The sequence below is a fragment of the Spea bombifrons genome, chromosome 7, assembly GCF_027358695.1.
Source record: "Spea bombifrons isolate aSpeBom1 chromosome 7, aSpeBom1.2.pri, whole genome shotgun sequence".
Classification (NCBI taxonomy): domain Eukaryota; kingdom Metazoa; phylum Chordata; class Amphibia; order Anura; family Pelobatidae; genus Spea; species Spea bombifrons.
In genome coordinates this window covers 39,330,175-39,349,392 of record NC_071093.1, presented here as the reverse complement: position 1 = coordinate 39,349,392, position 19,218 = coordinate 39,330,175, and the positions used below count along the sequence as shown (strand labels likewise).

Below are 19,218 nucleotides of genomic sequence, written 5' to 3'. Positions count from 1 at the left end.
TTTCCCGTGTAGCCGTTCATAAAATAAAATGGTGGAGGGTTTTTAAGACTGTAGGTTTTAAGGACGTTCTTAAACACCGCCGTGGGACCGGTTGGTTGTTCTGCTCCAACGGAGGGGTTGCGCTGAGAATAAACCACGCTGAGTGTTGAAAGAGTAATCTTTGGGGATATAAGCTTTCAGAGTGTATTTATTAAAGGGGGAAGATAAAAAGATTGTTACTTTGCTTGTTCAGCTGCGTTCAAACATCTGCTGTTTAAAAAAGAAAAGTAATGATGTTTTTCTTCCATTATGGTCATGGTGTGGGTAGCCGGCTGCGCATACGTTCTTTCTGCTCAGTATAATACAAGGAAAATACTGCCGGTGATTATTATCAGAAAATCGTATTTATTTTCTATTATCCCAACCCTTGACCCCCCACATGTATTTTTTTGGTATGGCTCCTGAGTCCAAGAGATGAGCCTCATGATAACCCAACCATCTTCACATTCTTAGATTGCCTTCGGACTTTGCTTATTTAGGAGGGACGGTCCCTCTTTGACACTGTCCCTCGGTCTGTCTTTTTTACGTGTGGTACAACACTTAATGGGTGAATGAAACATATATGGTTTTCGGCAGGGGGTTGGAGAGCCGTCACGCGTGATAGACCTCCTCTTGTAGAGCATCTTGCTTATATAAATATATAGGATGTCAAAATGATGCATGAGATTTTGCTTTCAAACAATCCACTGAAGCCGTTTCAGATAATACACATCCAGAAGCCGCCATCTATATTACATTTAAATCAATTAGAGACATTTAGTGAAGTACAAAGGCGATTCCCCTGTGCTTTTTATATCTAAGCTTCTGTTTTTCCTGTGTGCTTATCTTTTGAGTTCTGGGCTGCTTTCTGGGTTCACAAAAACAATAATACATTTCTTGGACAGAAGAAATATCTAAAGACTTGGATTTATTTCACGTCTTTTCAATACATTTACGAGATTAAATCATTTAATAAAGATAACGGTGAGAGGGATCTTTGGAGAAGAACCCTTGACTAGTTTTGAGGAAAGTGGACTGTTAGAAAAATGCTTATGTTATCATAAATATTATTGCTGACAAAGACAGTAGAAAATGTCTAGTCTATGATATATCACGAGTTGCGCCAACATATCTACTAAGAGGCGTAACCTGCTTAAAAAGTCACCAATCAGAATGATGCATGCTATTAGAAGTAGATAAGAAATATAAGAAGTTATATAAACCATGTAATCCAAATATGTAATTAGACAACGCTTTTGTGTGTTGTGTGCCTTGTCTCGATTATGCGCATAATCTAAATAAAGAAAAAACTTTTTCTGAGGAGAATTCGACCATTAATTCAACCAACAGACTTCTCATCGGACCATTTTGAACCCTAACTGGCGGCGACCTTCTTCACCTGATTAGCTTAAGGATTCTTCTGTATCAATTATCCTTTTTTTCAGTTTTTTTCCCCTTGCATACGGCATCTGGTTTGGTTCTGGAGTGAGGAACCTGATGGATGCCAACGTAAAGCAAGCTGGCTCCTAACTTTTATAATGAAGAGCATGTGGACATGGAATGTACCATGTCAGTGGTGGGGGAGACAGCAAATTCCCAGCTCTACAGACACCTGTAGGAACACACAACTGTCTAAACAAACACCACATTTGACTGTTTCCACCGAGACGACAAATGGTTCCTTTGATGCAAATGAAAGTGTTGTTTTTTTCCGTTGCTGGTTTGACTGGTTATAATTATTTCACTAGGGCAATACTGGAAAAGTACACGTTGCTGCCTAAAATGGGAACTCTCACCATTTTGTTATTACTCGTATCAGATTAAAACTAGATTTAAAAAAATGTGCTGTTTTCTTTTTGTAAGATAGTAGTAGTTTTTGCCCCGTAATATGTTTTCAGACAGCAGTATTTTAGCCACTTGTATGAGTTCTCGCTCTGTTATCTGAACCTGATCTATTAGACAAACACCCTGACTACTTATCTATGGGAAACAGTGGAATGGCTCAGTCTTAATCGCCCAGTCAGACACTGATTACACAGGAAGGGACTTTATTAGCATTGCCATAAAGAATTGGCTCAGTGTGGTGTTTGAGTAGGGAAACATATCACATGACTGACAACAATGGCGGCATTTATGTCTGCTGATAAAGGAAGTTTATTGGAGCAAAAAGAAAACAAAAACACATATTTTTGCCAAAGCCGACCTACGTTACTGTTAGAGAAAAATATGTATTTCCCGTGGGTCTCTGCTCTGGCAACGTTTTAATAGATAGACCTTACTTATCTTACCCACGTTTCAAACAATATCAAAGCAGGACCCCAAATAACTATGCAAAAAAGTATTAACTCCATGTTCAAAGCTACCCGTCGACCTCCTCCAGTAACCTACCTAGCAGTGAACTCGCCCTGCCCCCATCTATTCAGTCGTGCGCTCTGACAAGGCGCAGAAATAGTTTTAGTTATGTTAAGCTCTTTGTTGCCATAGCAACAGAAGAAAATACAATTATGCGTTGTTTATTTGTTTAAAATGAGGAAAAAATAAATGATTTCCACATAAACAACTTTACTTCAAGATGCAAAGCTTGGTAGAGGGGGCACTTTCTGGCCTAGCTTGAGACCACTTCGTATACTGGTGTGTGTGTGTCTGTATATATATATATATATATATATATATATGTATATATATCTATATATAGATAGATAGCTATAAAATGTATACGCACGCACATAGCTATCTCAGTCTGGTCCATTAAATATCCGTCAGTCAATGCTTGGATGTAAGTAAACGGGTTCATTTCTGTTTGGGATAACCTGGCACAGGTTGTATTTTAAGTACATTATTTCTTATATCCAGAGAGATCGATGTGTAGACCTGGTGGCTTTTGTTTTTGGGCAGTTACTGCGCACTCTGGCGCTCCGAGGGTTAAGCTGTAGTATGCTTTGTTTTGCATGCAATCCATTGTAATTTAAGAATGAAGAAATATCTGCGCAGAGCAAGTCGAGCTAAGCATGTGTAACAAATTAGAATCTGGCAGCCTCTCAAAACGAACACGGCCTCCACGCTGCTCACCCTCAGCCCCCCCCCATATCTGATGCTTTAACTCCCCTGCTCTTAAAATAACAAGGCGAGGACCTGCTTGTCTTGCTGTTACTTCCCACTCACGGGAGGGCTGCACTAACCCAATATTAGTGACACTCGGGGGTAAGTCTCCAGCCTGTACTACTCCTACCCCTGTGCCCCCCCAACACGGAGCAAAACAAACCAGAGGCTCGGGGACTGGAACCCAGCCTCGCTACAACATGTTCCGCACCATACATCCATCCCTGCTACAGTGCTTTGGGTAACAAGCATCTCTTGTGTCGCGCATGGGGAAGTGTTTTTAAGCTCTCTTGTTTTCTTTGTGTTGTCCTTTTTAGTTGTTACATTTTGCTACACGACATAGGTTTGCATTTTTAACCCCTCGATTCCAGGCTGACTTATGGATCCTATTAAAAAGGACAAAAATGACTTTTCGTGTCCGTGTGGATTGTGATATATGGAACACTCCTCTGGCACGGAAAGGGTTGATGAGTACCGTTTAAGGCTGATAACCCATTCCTAATAAATATATAAATCATATTTCAAGCAGAGTGAACTGCTTTTCCCCTATAGAAGCATATGGGGCTTCACTAATTCATTTTACAGAAACTGTCATTCACTGCCAAGCATCAGATAACATGACAACTCAACATTTTCTATACCGCCGCTACTTATATTGTTTTAATGTGAGTAAGAATGAGCTAATAACCCGCTGGGTATTTAAAAATGACTTTTATTGGGTTATCCGTAATAACAAAAAATGTTTACACGCCTGCCGATTCTGTGCCAAGACAAATGCCATCTTATGTATGTTAAAAATGCCCTTGGGTACATGCCAGGCACAGAAAAAGCCCTGTTTCACATTGGAGAAAAATCTCACATTTGGCTTCTATTTCTGCACAAGCAGAACATCCTTTAACCCGTTCAGTGCCAGGGAGGTATTTTGATCAGGGTTAATGTAGATGTATCTGCCAAGATGTTAACATTTGGTCCACCAAGCTTACCTCTCAATGAGCCGCTTCTAGAACATCTAGTCCTCTTTGAAGACACATTCCGCCCCGGAATCATTTGGCTGGAGACCCTTCCATTGCTTCTTGTCGCCTTTAAAGTTCCGATGCTCCGCACGCTCTGTGCTGCTGCACTTGTTGTAAAATCCAGTCTTTCGCCAGACTCGGCGTAAGCAGCAAAACAAACCAGGTCACCTCCGGGCGATGGACCGACTACCGAACCCCAAAGCGCGAGAACGAGGAGATCCGCTGCTTGCTGCACAGGAGATCAGTTTGTTCTTCTGATTTCCAAAGTTTCACTTGTTGTTTTTTTGGCTGGAGAGGGGGGAAGGGTAGAGAGAGAGAGTGGCAAGCAATCTCCGCAGAGCCCTTACAGAGATCTCTCCCTCTCTCATTCTATGTCTCTCTCTTTCTCTCTCCCCCACCGGGCCCCTTGCTGAGTGTTTTTATTGATTGCAATCACTGAAGGCTAGCTGGCTTTCTGAAGAAACACTGTGTAGAGTGTTCTGTCCTGGCTTTCATTAAACTGAGTCAATGCGCGCTGTGGTCATGCTGGCTGGCAACCCTGCCCGTCCTCGCAAGCCCCTCTCTCTCCCTCCGGCCGCAGAGACAAACTCCAAACGCTCTCTTGTTTTTCTTACTGGGCTTTTGTGGAGGTGAAGCCAGGGAGGAGCTGTTGGTGGGGGTCCAAAACCCTTTACAAGAAACGATCAGGGTGTTCACAGATTCCTGCTCGTGGTTGACGTCCTACGTCTTCTTATCATTGTTGTTCAGCTATTTTTTTGGCAGACGTCGCTCTGCATTTGCAGCGATGCTGCCAGGAAATTTAATGACACGGAAAATAAAGGGTGGCCGGTTCGATTCCAGGCTGTTATCCTCGTGACCTTGGCCAAATCAATTTCCTTAACTACGCCAGACGCAGAATATTAGCTCATTAGCTGGATGAAGAACTGGAGGAGATCTACGCACAGGCTAGATGAAGGGTTCTGTCAAACTTTTGTGTGAAGCTCCCGTCTCGTCACATCATAGTTTGAGGACCAACGATCTAGAACAGCGTTTCCCGATATTCTAATAGGAAAGTAATTCCTAATAGATTGTAAGCTCACAAGAACAGGTCCCTCTTCTCCGTCTGTAAACATATACTACTGTCAATGTTTATGTTGGTCTCTCTCCTATTGTAATAGTGCTGACGCTGTATAAATAAAATGTGATACCCATGAAATGTTAAATTTTTGGTAAAACTGCATCGTTACGATGATATTTGAGCATGGTTTAGAACTACTGGCCTGTGGGATATATTTCCTCTGGCAGTTACTTTCCTGAACAAATTGAGGTTGTTGGTAACTACGCGTACATCACCTGGAGGCATAATTAGGTACCTGTGACGTGACATAACAGAACCTATTGTGTTTGGGGGCCACTTTGGGGCCTGATAGCAATACATGATGGTGGATGAATGAACTGTGATTACTTAGTGTAAGGGTGGGGGGCATAATTTATTTAAACAGTGTTAGGAATAAGAATGGGGTGGAGGCATAGGTGGCTGTACCCCTCGCCCAGGGTAAGGTGATGCTTATTGATGAGTAGGACCCTCATCTGAGGACAGAACGGCTTTTATTAAAATGTGGAATCCTTGTAACAAGGATCTGAAACGTATGGATCATGTTCTTGTCTATAGTTAGTGACAATCCCTGTTAGATCTTTGAAGTTCGGATCCTTTACTGCTTTTGGGAAAGAGGTTATGGATGATGACGGGAGAAGGGGCAATGGGAAAACTTAGAGGGAAACTGACACATGGGAGGAAGAGGAAAATTGAATCCATAAATGGGAACCATGTATCGCTTTTGTTGTTTTCACTTTTATATTGATACCTTTTATTAATGTATTCAGATTTATATTCCCCAGCACCCAAGCCTTTCATGCAAAGGGAGGGAGTTGTATCACACATCCCAGACTTTACCTGCATTGTCTTAACATGCCACTAACATCTTATGCTCATGTACACACGTGCTTACACTGTACACTAATACACACTCTAACACTATATGCTGAAATACACTCTCCCCGTAGGGACGTGGTAAGGCAAGCGCCATGAGGCGCCCAGTGGGTCATGTACCATGCATTATGTGACCCAGCTGAGAGAGGACAGGGTGCCAGATTCATGATGGCAGCCCTGCAAAACCCTGGGTGCCAGGAACTGGTTTCTAGTAGACCAGGATTTGTCAAGCCCCGTACTACCCGTGCAGCACATCTGTAAGGCTGTTATTACACACGTGTTATGGATGGAGAGCAAATTAAAAGCTGAATTGGCCTCTCACCAAAAACAGAAAATAACACATGTTTATGTTAATGCAACACAATCAATCAGCTGTAAGAATAAGGACCAAGGATAATCTTTATTCAACTGTTCCTCTTTACTCTCTGTTACCAGATGACTTGCTCTCTTGCCGTAATCAGACATATGATGTCATAGCCTAGTGCCATGCGCTGTGTGGCCGTTAGGTGGAATACGGAAGTGCTTGGTAAGGTGAGGGGACACATACATGGGGGTGTCGCTATAGTGCACTTTTCCTTTGCAATGGATTGCCTGTACATCATTGTATTTATAGCAGTTGGTCTGAAAGTCTTTGGTCTTGAAACATTAGTCTTAAAAATCTTAGAGTTGAAGGAATGCAAGCTCAAATGTTGTTTCCTAGCAATGCAAATTTAGACTGCGACAGAAGGGGGTCACAGCCGCATTCCAGCAAAACGTAAATTGGCCATAGTGCACCCAAATCCTCTACTGATGCATACAGTTTCAACATGGAAGGATTATCATCCAGCCTCCCTCAGAGTTCCATCCGAAAGCTCATAGCATAAACCAACCTTTACGACCTTCCCATATACCGTAACTCCTGTCAAGTACACCATTTTCCTTTTTTAATTTTTATTTCAGAATAGACATTTTATGGTAAAATGATCAAAAACCAACAGAGGAAATTCCTCCCTGTGCTACAAGAGCCCCCATTGTTGACTTGAGACCTTTTTGTTTAAATTTGCATTGCTAGGAAACGACAACATTTCCACGAGTAACTGGGCCAGCATGACGTGAATGATTTCATTTTACACGGTTGGTCAACTTTTTTTTGTTTTTTAGAATGAGTTTTTTTCTGTCTTAGAAGCGGCTTGACAGAGGGCTGGCCACTCAACCGTTCTGGCATTTGAGACCTAGAAACCTTGGGTTTCAGAACATAAAACAATGTGTTTGGAATTATGAATGGATATTATGGATAGACAACCCCTATCTGAACATAGAAAGAAAGATACTCTGTGATGCTTCAATTCCCAGCGTTTCCTGTGCAAACAAACGGAAAAACAAAAAAAAAGGAAAAACACACATGGGGTCTCAAAGGCACCCGCTGTATGTTTCTATGCCCACTTTCCCTTTCGTTCATGCCTGCAGGGGTTGAAAGTCCCTTTTCCCTGAGCTATAGGATACAAAAGCCCTGTTCTTATTTAAATTTGGCTTCTTGCAGAACCCGGCTGAGGTTTTTATGCCTGAGTTGAATCTCCAAAACACATCCAAAAATGTAAAATTCTTCACCGAGTGTTTTATTGCCAAAAAACATAATTTATTTCTATTTTTTTTTCTATGTACAGCAGAAGAGAATATAAATATTCAATTTAGGGATTTTTTTTTTCTAAGCTTCTGCAATAAAATTTAAGAAATATGTTTGTCAAATGCATGCAACAAAGTAGCACCACTTAATAGATTAGTAATATTTATTGTTTTATATAGCGACATCAAATTCCGTAGCGCTGTACAATAGATGTAACTGTTATTCATACAAACCACTAATATGTTCAAACACACATATTAATAGTGTAATTATTTCTAATATAGAAAAAGGAAGGGCAACGTATTAAAGAAGAATGCATATTGAAGTACTTTGAGTGTTTTTTATTGAAGATACTAGGTATTTCCATGCAAGCAGATCTGTCCAATAATTTGACATTTCTGTATCTGTTTTCCAAATCATATCATATATTAAGATATCATTGTTTCATGTAGTTTGGTTTATGATTACTTTACTATGCATTCTTTCCAAAAGTTTAGAACAAATCACTTAGGGAGAAGCTGCAGCTCCTCACCTCTTCTGTGGTCCAACAAATCACCGGCAGATTAGTGTTCCCATTAAAGTCGGTGGGATGGCTTTTTATAAATGCACGTGGAAGGTCTCATTGCCCAGCCTAACAATGTATGCCAAGTCAGCACTGGAGCAAACTGGCGGCAAGTGGACCAGTTGTCAGGAGACGTGTTTGGCCAAGCACAGCATGAACATGACATTTTTGTCTTGGGTGATATGTGAGACCACATGAGGACACGCTTTGCATGCGGCCCTTCTCCTGCAGCAGTGCCATTTACAGAGATACAGACAAACCTGGGTATGATGAGTGTTGGCAGCAGGAGATTCTCACTCCCTGTTATGTGACGGGAGCAGCAAAGAAGACGCTCCTTTCGTAGTCACGAGTCGCAGTCATTAATCGGGTAACCTGCATGGCTCAGAGTTACAGCGGATTCTACAGACGGAAGTCTACAGTCGCATGAACAGAGATACTCTGTGCAGCTGGGATCTCGCACATTTGTGTTCACTCTCTACCCTTAATGCGACACCACCCTGAGACTCTCTGTTAGCGCTAATAACACTATTACAGGCACACGAGCTGACCCTGAGCAGTAGCACTCAAAACAATAAATGAGTTTCATAAGTAATAAGAGTACAGTGAAGCTGTTATCAACAGCTTTTACCTTATTAGTTAAGACTTCTTTTCCCCGTGCACTCTATCTCGTAAAACAGATTCCACTAGAATGATGCATTATATAAAGATGTTACTTATTTCACGGCTCGTTATACAGTATTCACATGATCCACTTCTTTCACAGCAGATGACATCAAGCCAACGGCAAGTAGACTTTTTTTGCTTTTTTTTTCCCTCAGCAATTTGGGCCAATTCAAGAAGAAGCGATAAGTGTAGGAAAATAGACACCACACACACACAAAACACAGAAAGATAAAATCCAGTCTTCACGTTTTTCCTGATGTAGAGATTAAGACCTTAATCATATCATGTTTATATTCCTTCATTGTATTAGCCTCTGCTATTTCTGCAGGGAGGTTGTTCCCCTTATCTACCACCTTCTCAGTAAAGTAAAACTTTCTTATATTATATTTAAGCCTCTGACACTTTACATCCACTCTCTCTCTTCTTTACACCAAACTATACGTATTGAGATTCTTTAAAGGGTAATAACTATTTTTATGTTAACAATACATCACTAGCTCGGTAATACTATGCAATGTGTATTTGTATACACTGTGTACATAGCCTCCTCAGTTTGCGATAACACCTAAAGAAAGGACCAGTGAGGTCTTTCTCCATGAAAATATATTGAGTCAAAGGTAACACTAGCTTCTTTGGAATATGCAATGGACAAGGAGACACCTGTCCTGGCCATTATCGTATTTTATTTAATTGCTGAACTTTTTTCATATGTGGCTAATGAAAACTTTCTCAAAATATTTTTTATATCAAAGTTTTTTTTGTGACAGGACAGGGGAAGGTTCCAAGTTTCCTTAATCTGGGACAATAACCAAAATATCAAATTCATCGTCCAACCCTTTATTTTTGAATAAATGCTCTCACATTTTCAGTTCAGGAGTTCCAACCCACAAGCGGCTATAAGATGGTAATTTGAGCGAGTTCTTCTGCGCCTAAGATTCTCATTTTACAAACCGTGTAACGCCTGGGTGAAATATAATTTTTAAATACAGTAATTTAAATCTAAGTAAATATGAACTGTGGGCTTACAAATTATATTTAGTTGTATCTCGGATTTCATTGTAATGCACTCAGGACCTCTTTGCCATGTTCACCTCTAAGATGCGTCTCTATTCGAGGTTGTGTTCCGTAAACATGGACTTTTAACTACAAGTTAGTCAATCCTTTGGAATTATCAACATTGATATTTGTTTTTTTTCTTAAAATATGTCATGATCTTGTATATTGAATACATTATTCAAACATTCACAGTGCGAGTTTGTAAATTCCTAGCCTAAACACTTCAATAAAAGCTAATTGGAGTCATGAGTTAGCAAACCTGCCGTCCAATCAATGAAAGCGGTTGGGAAGTGTGTTTTAGAGCTACTTTGACATAAAATCCTCAAACTTTTTGAGTTTGCTATTCTCGAGAAGCATCTGCTCAACCAAGTCCAACGTGCCAAAAAAGAAATCTCAGAAAATCTACAAAACTCAGAAGAGTTACAAAGTACTCGTAAAGTCCAAATCGCTTATGAAACCAATGTCTCATTCATATTGTGAATGAGACATTGGTTTCCAACTCATTACAACTTTAACATGGTGGCCAGTTCCAACCAACATCCATTGGAACTTGAGTAATCAACTAGAGGTCAACCAAAGTGTAAGCTCTATTGAGCAGGGACATCCTGCTTACCTTACCCTGTTTACCATTGTACAGAGCTGCAGACTATGATGGCACTATATACATCAATAAATAACACTGCTGATGGCTACTGTTTTGTGTCACTAACATGATGTCCTGGTATGTGTTTTGTCTTTTTTTCTTTCATCTATCCTTTTTTTATTATTTTAATCAGTTACATAGTAAACATCTAAAATCTAGGATTACTGAGTGTGCATCCGACAATATCATTAACAAATGATCCTTTCTGCTCGAGAACACAGAACCGTGTATATTTTATTCTTTAGAAATGCAGAAGCGTATTTCTGCAGATCACTGGTGATGCTCAGACATCACTGAATGAACCCAATTTTTCATTTAATCTTCACTCATCCTCATAGATAAAATGTTGTTGACGTCTGTGAACTAAATGAAGTGGGACAGAAAAAAAGAATAACCTAGTGATTATTAGGATGTTTGGTTTTTAATCTAATAGTATATTTTGAACTCAGTCCACTATAAAAACCAACTCAACTCCTAGATTTTCCTCTTTTTTTTTTTTTTGTTTTTTTGTAGGCGCATGTTTAAGGGGAACGTATCATACTAAACTATCTGTAATTAATATGGCCTCTGTGTTGTAAGCCATTTGGCTTCCCCCTATCCTCGTACTCCTGTTTAGGTACTTAAACTTGAACCAGCGTTATTGCTTATTAGTTCAGTATCCCCGGCGTGCAACTGGTGCTCGGATATCATTGTTTGCACAGAATTCCTTCCTTTTCAGGAAAGAAATATGAGCTTTTTTTTGGCACCGAGAGCACTAATTACCAAATTTGTCATTAATCATTGTTAAGTGCACTTAAAGTTCAACAAACCAAATTTCAAGGACATGTTTATTACATGAACTGTAACAGCTGGTCCATGCTACCCTATGCGATACCAAATGAAGAAGCGTTTTCATGTTCCAGCTGCTTACACATGTAACATTGTCATGGTGGTAAGCTTAGATGGTGTTTTAGCAGCTTTTAAAATTGATGGAATGGTGGAAGGTGGGTCCAACGCTGCCATTGCTGGTCACCTACCTCCAAGTCGAAACAAAGTGGAAATTGGACAGAGGGTGCAAAAAATCCCCCCCTGCATCCCATATAATTACACCACTGCCTGAAAGAGGTCTTGCGGAGAGCCAGATTAGTATTCCAAAGAGTAGATAACCACTTAATCAACACTAGAGCGTATTAGAATGGCTCTCCATCTCCGATTTAGCCTATGTTGGCTTGGGAATGGATGTCCAGTGTTCCAAGCTGTAATGAAAACTGGCAGAAAATAAACATTTATAGTAATAATAGAATACATTTGATAAAACAAAATAGTATGAAAGTGATACCAGTAATAACAAGAAAAGAGTAGCCTGTCTGGTTATGTTTATAACTTTAACATTCTCAGGACAGGCCTTGTAATGCAGTTCAATGACTGTCTGTAGTCATAATATAAAGTTGTTGATGTGTTTGTGTGCTGCTATCGTCTCTAACCCTGATACTTGTTGATAGATTGTGGTTCACCGATATTCTGCTGTTTTCCAGGTCCAGACAACTGAAAATCGAGATATTGAGGACCTGACTCCAGAGGAACGGAGAGTTCTGGAAAGAAAGCTTAAAAAAGAGCGTAAGAAGGAAGAGAAGAGGTTGAAAAGAGAGAGCGCCGCTGTAGAGGAGGAAGAACCGAACAAGGTGTCTGCAGGTGGACTTTCCTTGCAGTATCTGGAAAGGTGAGAATGTGCGGACAGTGATGTTGCATTTAACCGTAGAGGAGAGATGTCACCGGTGGCTCCAGGTTTAGAGGTTCTCCTCTATAACATCGGCAGTGAATTTAGTCTTACAAACACTAAAAGGACACTCCATCCGTTGAAGCTTTGCACCGGAATCTCTTCTTATAACCCCATTAGTTTTTCTTCTTTTAATCGCAGACAGCATCACTCAAATAGCAAAGTCTATCAGCTGATACAGCTAAGATCACGGGTATGGTCCGATGAGACCAAGGATGGTTCTAGTTATCCGTATCCTCATAACAGAGGAAATTTCTGATGATGAAAAACACCTGGAGAAACAAATTGTATTTTACTCTGCAAGGAAGAATGATAAAAAAGAACCTGGTAGATTTGTATGAATTATGGAACAAATTATAAAATAGTTAACCATTTAGAGATGGAGAGGTGCATTTGGGCACAGTTGTTATGACTCAAGTATCTCTACTGATGTAATAGTTTCTTACTGTGCTGGGGAAATTATATGCCCCATATTGCATATGGCAGCATCCATAGCTGCCGCAGTGGGCTGGTAGGAAGCCGTCTGTGATATCGGCACAGTTCAAATTCCTCACGGTTGTTTTTAGCCCTGAAGGTGCCCGAGGGCCATCTGTGTTTTGTTTGGCTTCTTGCCGGAAATGGAGCTTAGGCTGTCAAGTTCTGTACAATAAAACAAATGCCGGAGATGCCACAGACCAGAAGAACAACAACCGATATCATTTACCCCACGACCCACCAAGACTGATGCCCGGGAGCCCTGATGGATCATTGCAAGTAATACAGAGTGATGTGTAGTCACGCTACATCGGGACTTAAATCCAGTATTACAACGCTAGTTAATTTGGGCTCTGATGTGGAATGGGAGTACTGAAGCTGCAGTATGATGTGCTGATGGGTCATTAAAGTAAAACATAAATGTGCAAATAATAGGACATTGATCTGGCAAGTAGAGGATGCACAATTCAAGGGCCACAAGCAGGCCATCATTTTTGGATATTCCAGCTTGAGCACAGGCGTCTATATTAAAATCTTTTTAACTACTTGTTTTCTGGCAAGAATATGCAGAATTCCATTTGCAGCCCCCGAGGGCTGGCGTCGTATAGCCCTGCTAGAGACGTAATAAGGGCTTTTGTATTTTATAGCATTACCAGCACTGCTGATTGTTGGACGTCAATGCTGTTTTGTTTTGATTTTTTTTTGTCTGCACCAGATATTGTGCAATGCAGGGCTGATGAGTCCTCAGAAATTCCTGGGTGCATTCTTGGCCTGTAATGCAATTCCCGGAACCGCTGTCCGTTCAGACTGATTTCCCTGATTTTATAAGAGACGTAAGAGACTTCCAAGCAGCGTAGAAGTAAAATGCCCCGAAGAGAGAGACTAGCAGGACTCAGACGTAATCCCGGACTCCTGCTGCATCGATCAAAACAAATAGGCTGTTTTCTTTTTAGAATTCCGCAGGTGCATCTTCTCATATAACAGAAATCCCATTTTTTTTTTTTTTTTGCCAATTTTGCTATTTTCCATTGTGAAATTGGAATTAGGATGTGAACGGTTAAATTGTACTTATTCGTTTCTGGGTCACATTTTGGCCAGGGTTCAGCGTAGCTACAGTTTATACACGTTGCACTTTTTACCCCAAATACTATAGTTTTTCCTTCACGTTTGGTCCAGTGCCAGACTGCAAATCCAGGCTGACCACATCTGTCCCAGCTGTGTTATGAACTGAACACAATCCATCTCAATTAAAATTTAAAGGGAAGCCAATGCCCTGGGGCACAACGTGTAAGAATAAATGAAAACATAAGGATTTTTTTTTTGAATGGATATATAATATTTTAGCTTTGCAAAGCTTCTGAGTAGTGGTTTGAGCCATGTTGCGTTTCGAGGTCGCTGTGCCGATCATGGAAAGAATTTCACCGTGAGGTCAGTTTAGTAAATGTCCTACTGATCCCGCTTGTCAATAGAACATTGTGTGTGTTGGGAGCCCAGCTGCCATAGATAGATCTTATTTTCATTTGGACCTATTTAGGAGAAATATATTCTCTGTAAGACGTAGCACACGCTCTGAAAAATCCACGTGTATGTGTATAGGCTGACTAGGCATAGGGGGTATATCTGAAGAGTGCAGCAGCCCTGGGCTGCTCTGCTAGAACCGTATTGCCCCATTGGGTGACTGGCCCCCCGAGCGGCAGCTCTCAATATGCCTAATTACCCCATGAAGTTTTCTGCAGCCCTCATAATGTCGTTGCATTATATTGCATATATTTGATGTCCCGCTAAATGAGGTTTTTACGAGGCTTGCTTGGATGTCTTCGTTCACTCACTGTTTTTTTGCAGTCTGTTTCTATCTCTTTATCATTCTAGATTTTTTTAGTCGGTTGCGCCTGAAAATACTGCCACCTACTGTTCAGAAATAATAGTACAGTTGCGCTCTTCCTAACTCTAGGCTGTAAGAAGATCTCTGAGCATCAGGATCTAAGCCTGTTTTAAAGGGGCCATTGTACATAAAATATTTCTAAATATTACATAAAAAGTTTTAAGTGTTGCTGCGAAGGCTCCTTACACTTACACACCACTTACACCCCGATGTGCCAAGTGCGCCATCGTCTAATGATACTCATGTGAATTTTCCGGGTTACGGTAAGACATTAGTGAGATTGTCCCTGTTTGGATCAAGTTGCTGACCAGCCATGACCGTTAATAGAGGATAACGTTTAACTCTTTATAATGTATCTCAGGAGATGGGCTTCCTAATCTCAATGTCTCAATGTATGTTCTGAGTATTTTGTAACTTTGGTCTGAGGCTTTGATTAGGACTCTTGAAAGATTCTGTCGCAGTTCCATCTCTGTCCTGTCCTGTTGGTATGAATGAACCACATGGTGTCAAAAGACTTGCTTTATTGCAACGGTGCAATTAATAGCTTTTACCGAAAAGCTGCAATTTCTAAAAGAACTGGTCTGGATGAAGCAGACACACGTGAAGAGTCTGACCCTTAGGATAGAGGTCGGCTTTGTAGAACATCTCTTCCAGACCATTTGACGCTGTTTAAAAGCTTTCTTTGGCAGAGCGCTTGAAAAATGAAACTCAGAAAGGGTTCTTTGTAAAAAGCCATTGATGTTCATAATCCTGTTCATTCTTACTCGGGAGGACCAGTAACTCTAACCGGTAACTTCTATTGTTAGCCTTTTATTGTGTAGAAAGCATTAGAATGTTAACTCAAATATTGCAAGATGTAACAACATCCAGTTTAGTAAGCGTTCATAGACTTTTGGCCTGTGGCGCTTTAAGTTTGTGGTCCATTTTGAAAAGGTTTACTTCCAAGAACCGCTGTTTTCTCCTGAAGACCTCCACGAAGAGCCATTGAAGGTCCACAGGCCAACTGTTCTAAAGTGGTAAAATGAATGCAACATTTAGTAGATGCTAAAAGAAATATCCTAGTCATGTATGTCTGTTTCGGACAATGAAATACGATCCCTACCGACCAATTCCGCATCCGCTCCATCTTCTCCCTTCTCTCCAATCTGCTATACTCAGTCTTGCACCTTCGCAATGGGAACTTCCTCCAAAATGGCAGCACTCCACATGTCTCTGTTTACACCACTCATTTTTCTGTAGTAAATATTTTTTTTCATGTTCTATACCTTGGATGTAAACTCAGCCCTGACTCTAAGCTATGCCCTAACCTGAAAAATAGACCGTCAGACTGGCAACCCACCAAATTTGTTTCTAGGTAGTTGTGAACCAAACGTGTCTTCATTTGTTTAGTCATAGCATGGAATATTTTAGAAAATTAACCTTTTCTCTGTCTCTGATTGCAGTTGGTCTAAAAAACGGAGCGAATGGAAGTTTCAGAAGACGAGGCAGACCTGGCTCCTCTTGAACATGTATGACCGGGAGAAGGTTCGTCATGGCTCACTCTGACTTCAACTCTTTGCAGTTGCCGGGTGTCCTTTCTTCCATCATTGCCTACCTATAAATGCGTCTCTGTTTGGAAGTTAATGTCATGGGATGGCCTGTTACTTCTGGTAGTTTTGTTTTTCATTAGCAGAAGCTACTGTAACATCCCACACAATACAACAGATGTTCTGTGCAGCTGTCTAGGAATTAGTCTCGAGCCAAAAATAATCTAATTCCCCACACCTGGTTCTTATAACCGGGAATCTGAGGGTATCTTCTGTTGTTGACCGTGCAGGGGTTTATCATCCGGCTGGTGGCAGTAGAGGTTACTGTGAATTGATACAGAATTGGTCTGCTCTCCTGTAATTAACCCCTTGAGTTCCTAGATGTTATATCAGCCGTATAGCACTACACACAAACACACACACACACACACACACACACACACACACACACACACAGTCTTAGATAGCGAGGCAGTACTGATGTTATCCCAGTTAGCCTAGAAATACCATTTGCTTCAAAACGTTACGATAATTTGTTTGTGTTGTGCTTGCGGAGGTTATTTGGCACTTGTGCCGTAACCCCGCGGCGTGTTCATCTCTCATTAAACTGCCACAGTAACATTTATTGTCGTGTTTACAGCACATTGTAAAACACTGGGGCGTAGCGATCCAGCTTCTTCATTCCCCTGGAGAGAAATCGGCACATGGAACAATGCTGCAGTAAAAATAATATACTTCCTCCTCGCACGTCGCTAAACGCAGTCCTCAATGTGATTAATATAATAATTTCACGTAACGCTGAGAACACAAAATTGGGAGACGCGCGCAGGAGGTTTAGTGACGGCACTTAGTTTATCTTCAAAGTGGAGTAAAAAAGTTGGATCCTGCAATAGTCATCTTAAGCCCCCGCAAAGTACCAGAAAGTACATCCGTGGTGCATTGGAAGGATTGCATTGTCAAACCCCCAACGTTTTAGGTGCCCAAAGCTGGACGCTGTTTGTGGGACACGGTGAGAGACAGAGCCGGGGCCATCCACCCGCCTTATCCCTCCAGCCACCTTGTGCTGCAATTAGGCAGAATTGGGGGATATGACATCATATTGCTTTAATAACAACTTTAATATTGTTTAATTTTGTTGACTGGAATAAGATTTTTTTTTTTTGTCCTGCAGGTTCCTGACAAATACTTCACAATTCTGCTAGATTACCTCGGAGGTCTGAAAGGCGGTGCACGGGACACCACCGTAAAAAAAGCTGAAGCGTTGATAAAGGAGTGCGACAAGAGCGAGACACCTGAGGAGTCTGACCTGCACAAGATGGAAAGGATCCGAGAGGTCCTACAGCTTCTGTCGTAGAAACGTCAACATTCTGCAGACTCTACAATGAACTATATAGATCTTGGGCAGCAAGCAGTCACCCCGCTGCTGTTGGATGACAGATTCCATCGTCTTTGGTTTGGGTAAAGATGGTTGGAGTTGAGTCCATCAGCTTCTTCTGACCTTGAATTGTAATCTTATCATTTATATAAAGTTAAAAAGGAAACAACAAATGTGTGTATTGAAAGTGTCTGCCAGATGTGCCTGAAGGATTTAGCAACAAAGTATGGATCGGTAGCCACAATTCACTACCGGAAAGCAGAGTTGTTACTGTTATTGTATGACAGGAAAAAAAGGGGTCCAAACAAGTTTACCTTTGAACAAAGAGTTTCAACAACCACTGGGATCCCTATCGTGATCAAGCCTCCCGATGAACGCCTACCATGCTTGGCATACATCTTTTAGGAGCTACAACATCAGGTTAAAGGAACCAGGTTCTTTATTCTTGAAGGGATAGACGTGAAACAAAAAAATGCCCGGTGAAAAGTCCAGCTTTGTGGTACGCTATTGTGCTGGCTGCGTTTTGCAGTTACAGCCTTGTGTTCTTTGTATAATGCAGCTTTCAGCTCTCAGAATAAACCACTACTCATTCTGTAAAACACTCGCGGTATGGCTACTACCCCTGCGAAAGGTTCTTAATGTCATCTCAATCAATTGATGACTGTGATCTTTCTAGATTGTCCATCACATAATGGAATCCGCCTCGCTGGAGGTCTGTAAGAGAAGACGTTTCCTTCCTGACTTCTTAGTTTATTATTGTGTTCTGACAGATACCGGCCAAAGGCTAGCAAATGTACAGACCACGATTACCTATGCTGCCCCAGGGATGTTCTCCGCACTCCATCTCATAGACTATTATTTTTCTAACTATACATTGTGCAGATCGCATAGCTGGTTATTGAAAAATATATTTTTGCCCAACATATAGTCCCTTAAAAATGCATTTTAGCGCATTTCACGCATATTTTAAAAATATTTGAAATATTGTGTCATACGTAGATCTGTCAATGTTTTTATCAATAAATCAATAAAACCTTTTAACACAATTTGTGAACAGTGGAAAAAAAGCTTTACTCTACTTTATAAAGACCTAACCCTGGCCGCTTCTCCCGTTAGATGGGCCCTACATAATGTATTGTTAAATCACAGTCCGGGGCTTCTCACAGATTTAATTGTACGTTATGTATGCCTGGCTTAGCTCTTCAGAGAAAATCACATGGGTTCATCTGCCTCGTGAAGTTGGTTAGTTGGAATAATTCATCTTATCTGCAAACCAATTTAAAATAGCCTAATTTTTGCACCCAGGAACAGGTAAGTGTCTCAGCCTGTTTCTCCGATATACTGGCCTGGCACAAAATATTATTTTCTTTCATTTTAAACCACTTTGGGTTTTTAAACCGCGTCGGCTAGAGGTCCAAAACCTATTAATGCAGCAATGCAACTTAATCTGTTTTACGAGGCAGGGGCCACCAACCGCCAGCCCCAAGAAAGGCTCGTTGGATACATTTCCCTGCGGTTCACGAACCTCCCGCAGCAGATCCAGTAGAAGAGACGCCGGAATTCTGTTCGCTGCCACCAC

At 41.0% G+C, this 19,218-nt stretch overlaps 2 protein-coding genes across 3 annotated transcripts in view; one reads left to right on the top strand and one right to left on the bottom strand.

Moving 5' to 3' along the window:
• The window catches only part of GPR146 (G protein-coupled receptor 146), a 15,901-nt gene extending 11,655 nt beyond the window's left edge, over nt 1-4,246 (bottom strand). Inside the window, exon 1 of the mRNA XM_053470627.1 lies at nt 4,101-4,246. The gene's annotated coding sequence lies outside the window, so the exon portion shown is untranslated. The remainder of the gene's footprint in view (nt 1-4,100) is intronic.
• C7H7orf50 (chromosome 7 C7orf50 homolog) overlaps nt 1-17,812 on the top strand; it is a 71,955-nt gene extending 54,143 nt beyond the window's left edge. For both annotated transcript variants that reach the window (XM_053470628.1, XM_053470629.1), the window contains exons 4-6: nt 12,141-12,325; nt 16,181-16,262; nt 17,436-17,812. In XM_053470628.1, the coding sequence (XP_053326603.1) occupies nt 12,141-12,325; nt 16,181-16,262; nt 17,436-17,618 (450 nt within the window). In that variant the 3' untranslated portion in view covers nt 17,619-17,812. The remainder of the gene's footprint in view (nt 1-12,140; nt 12,326-16,180; nt 16,263-17,435) is intronic.
• The last annotated feature ends 1,406 nt before the right edge of the window (nt 17,813-19,218 follow it).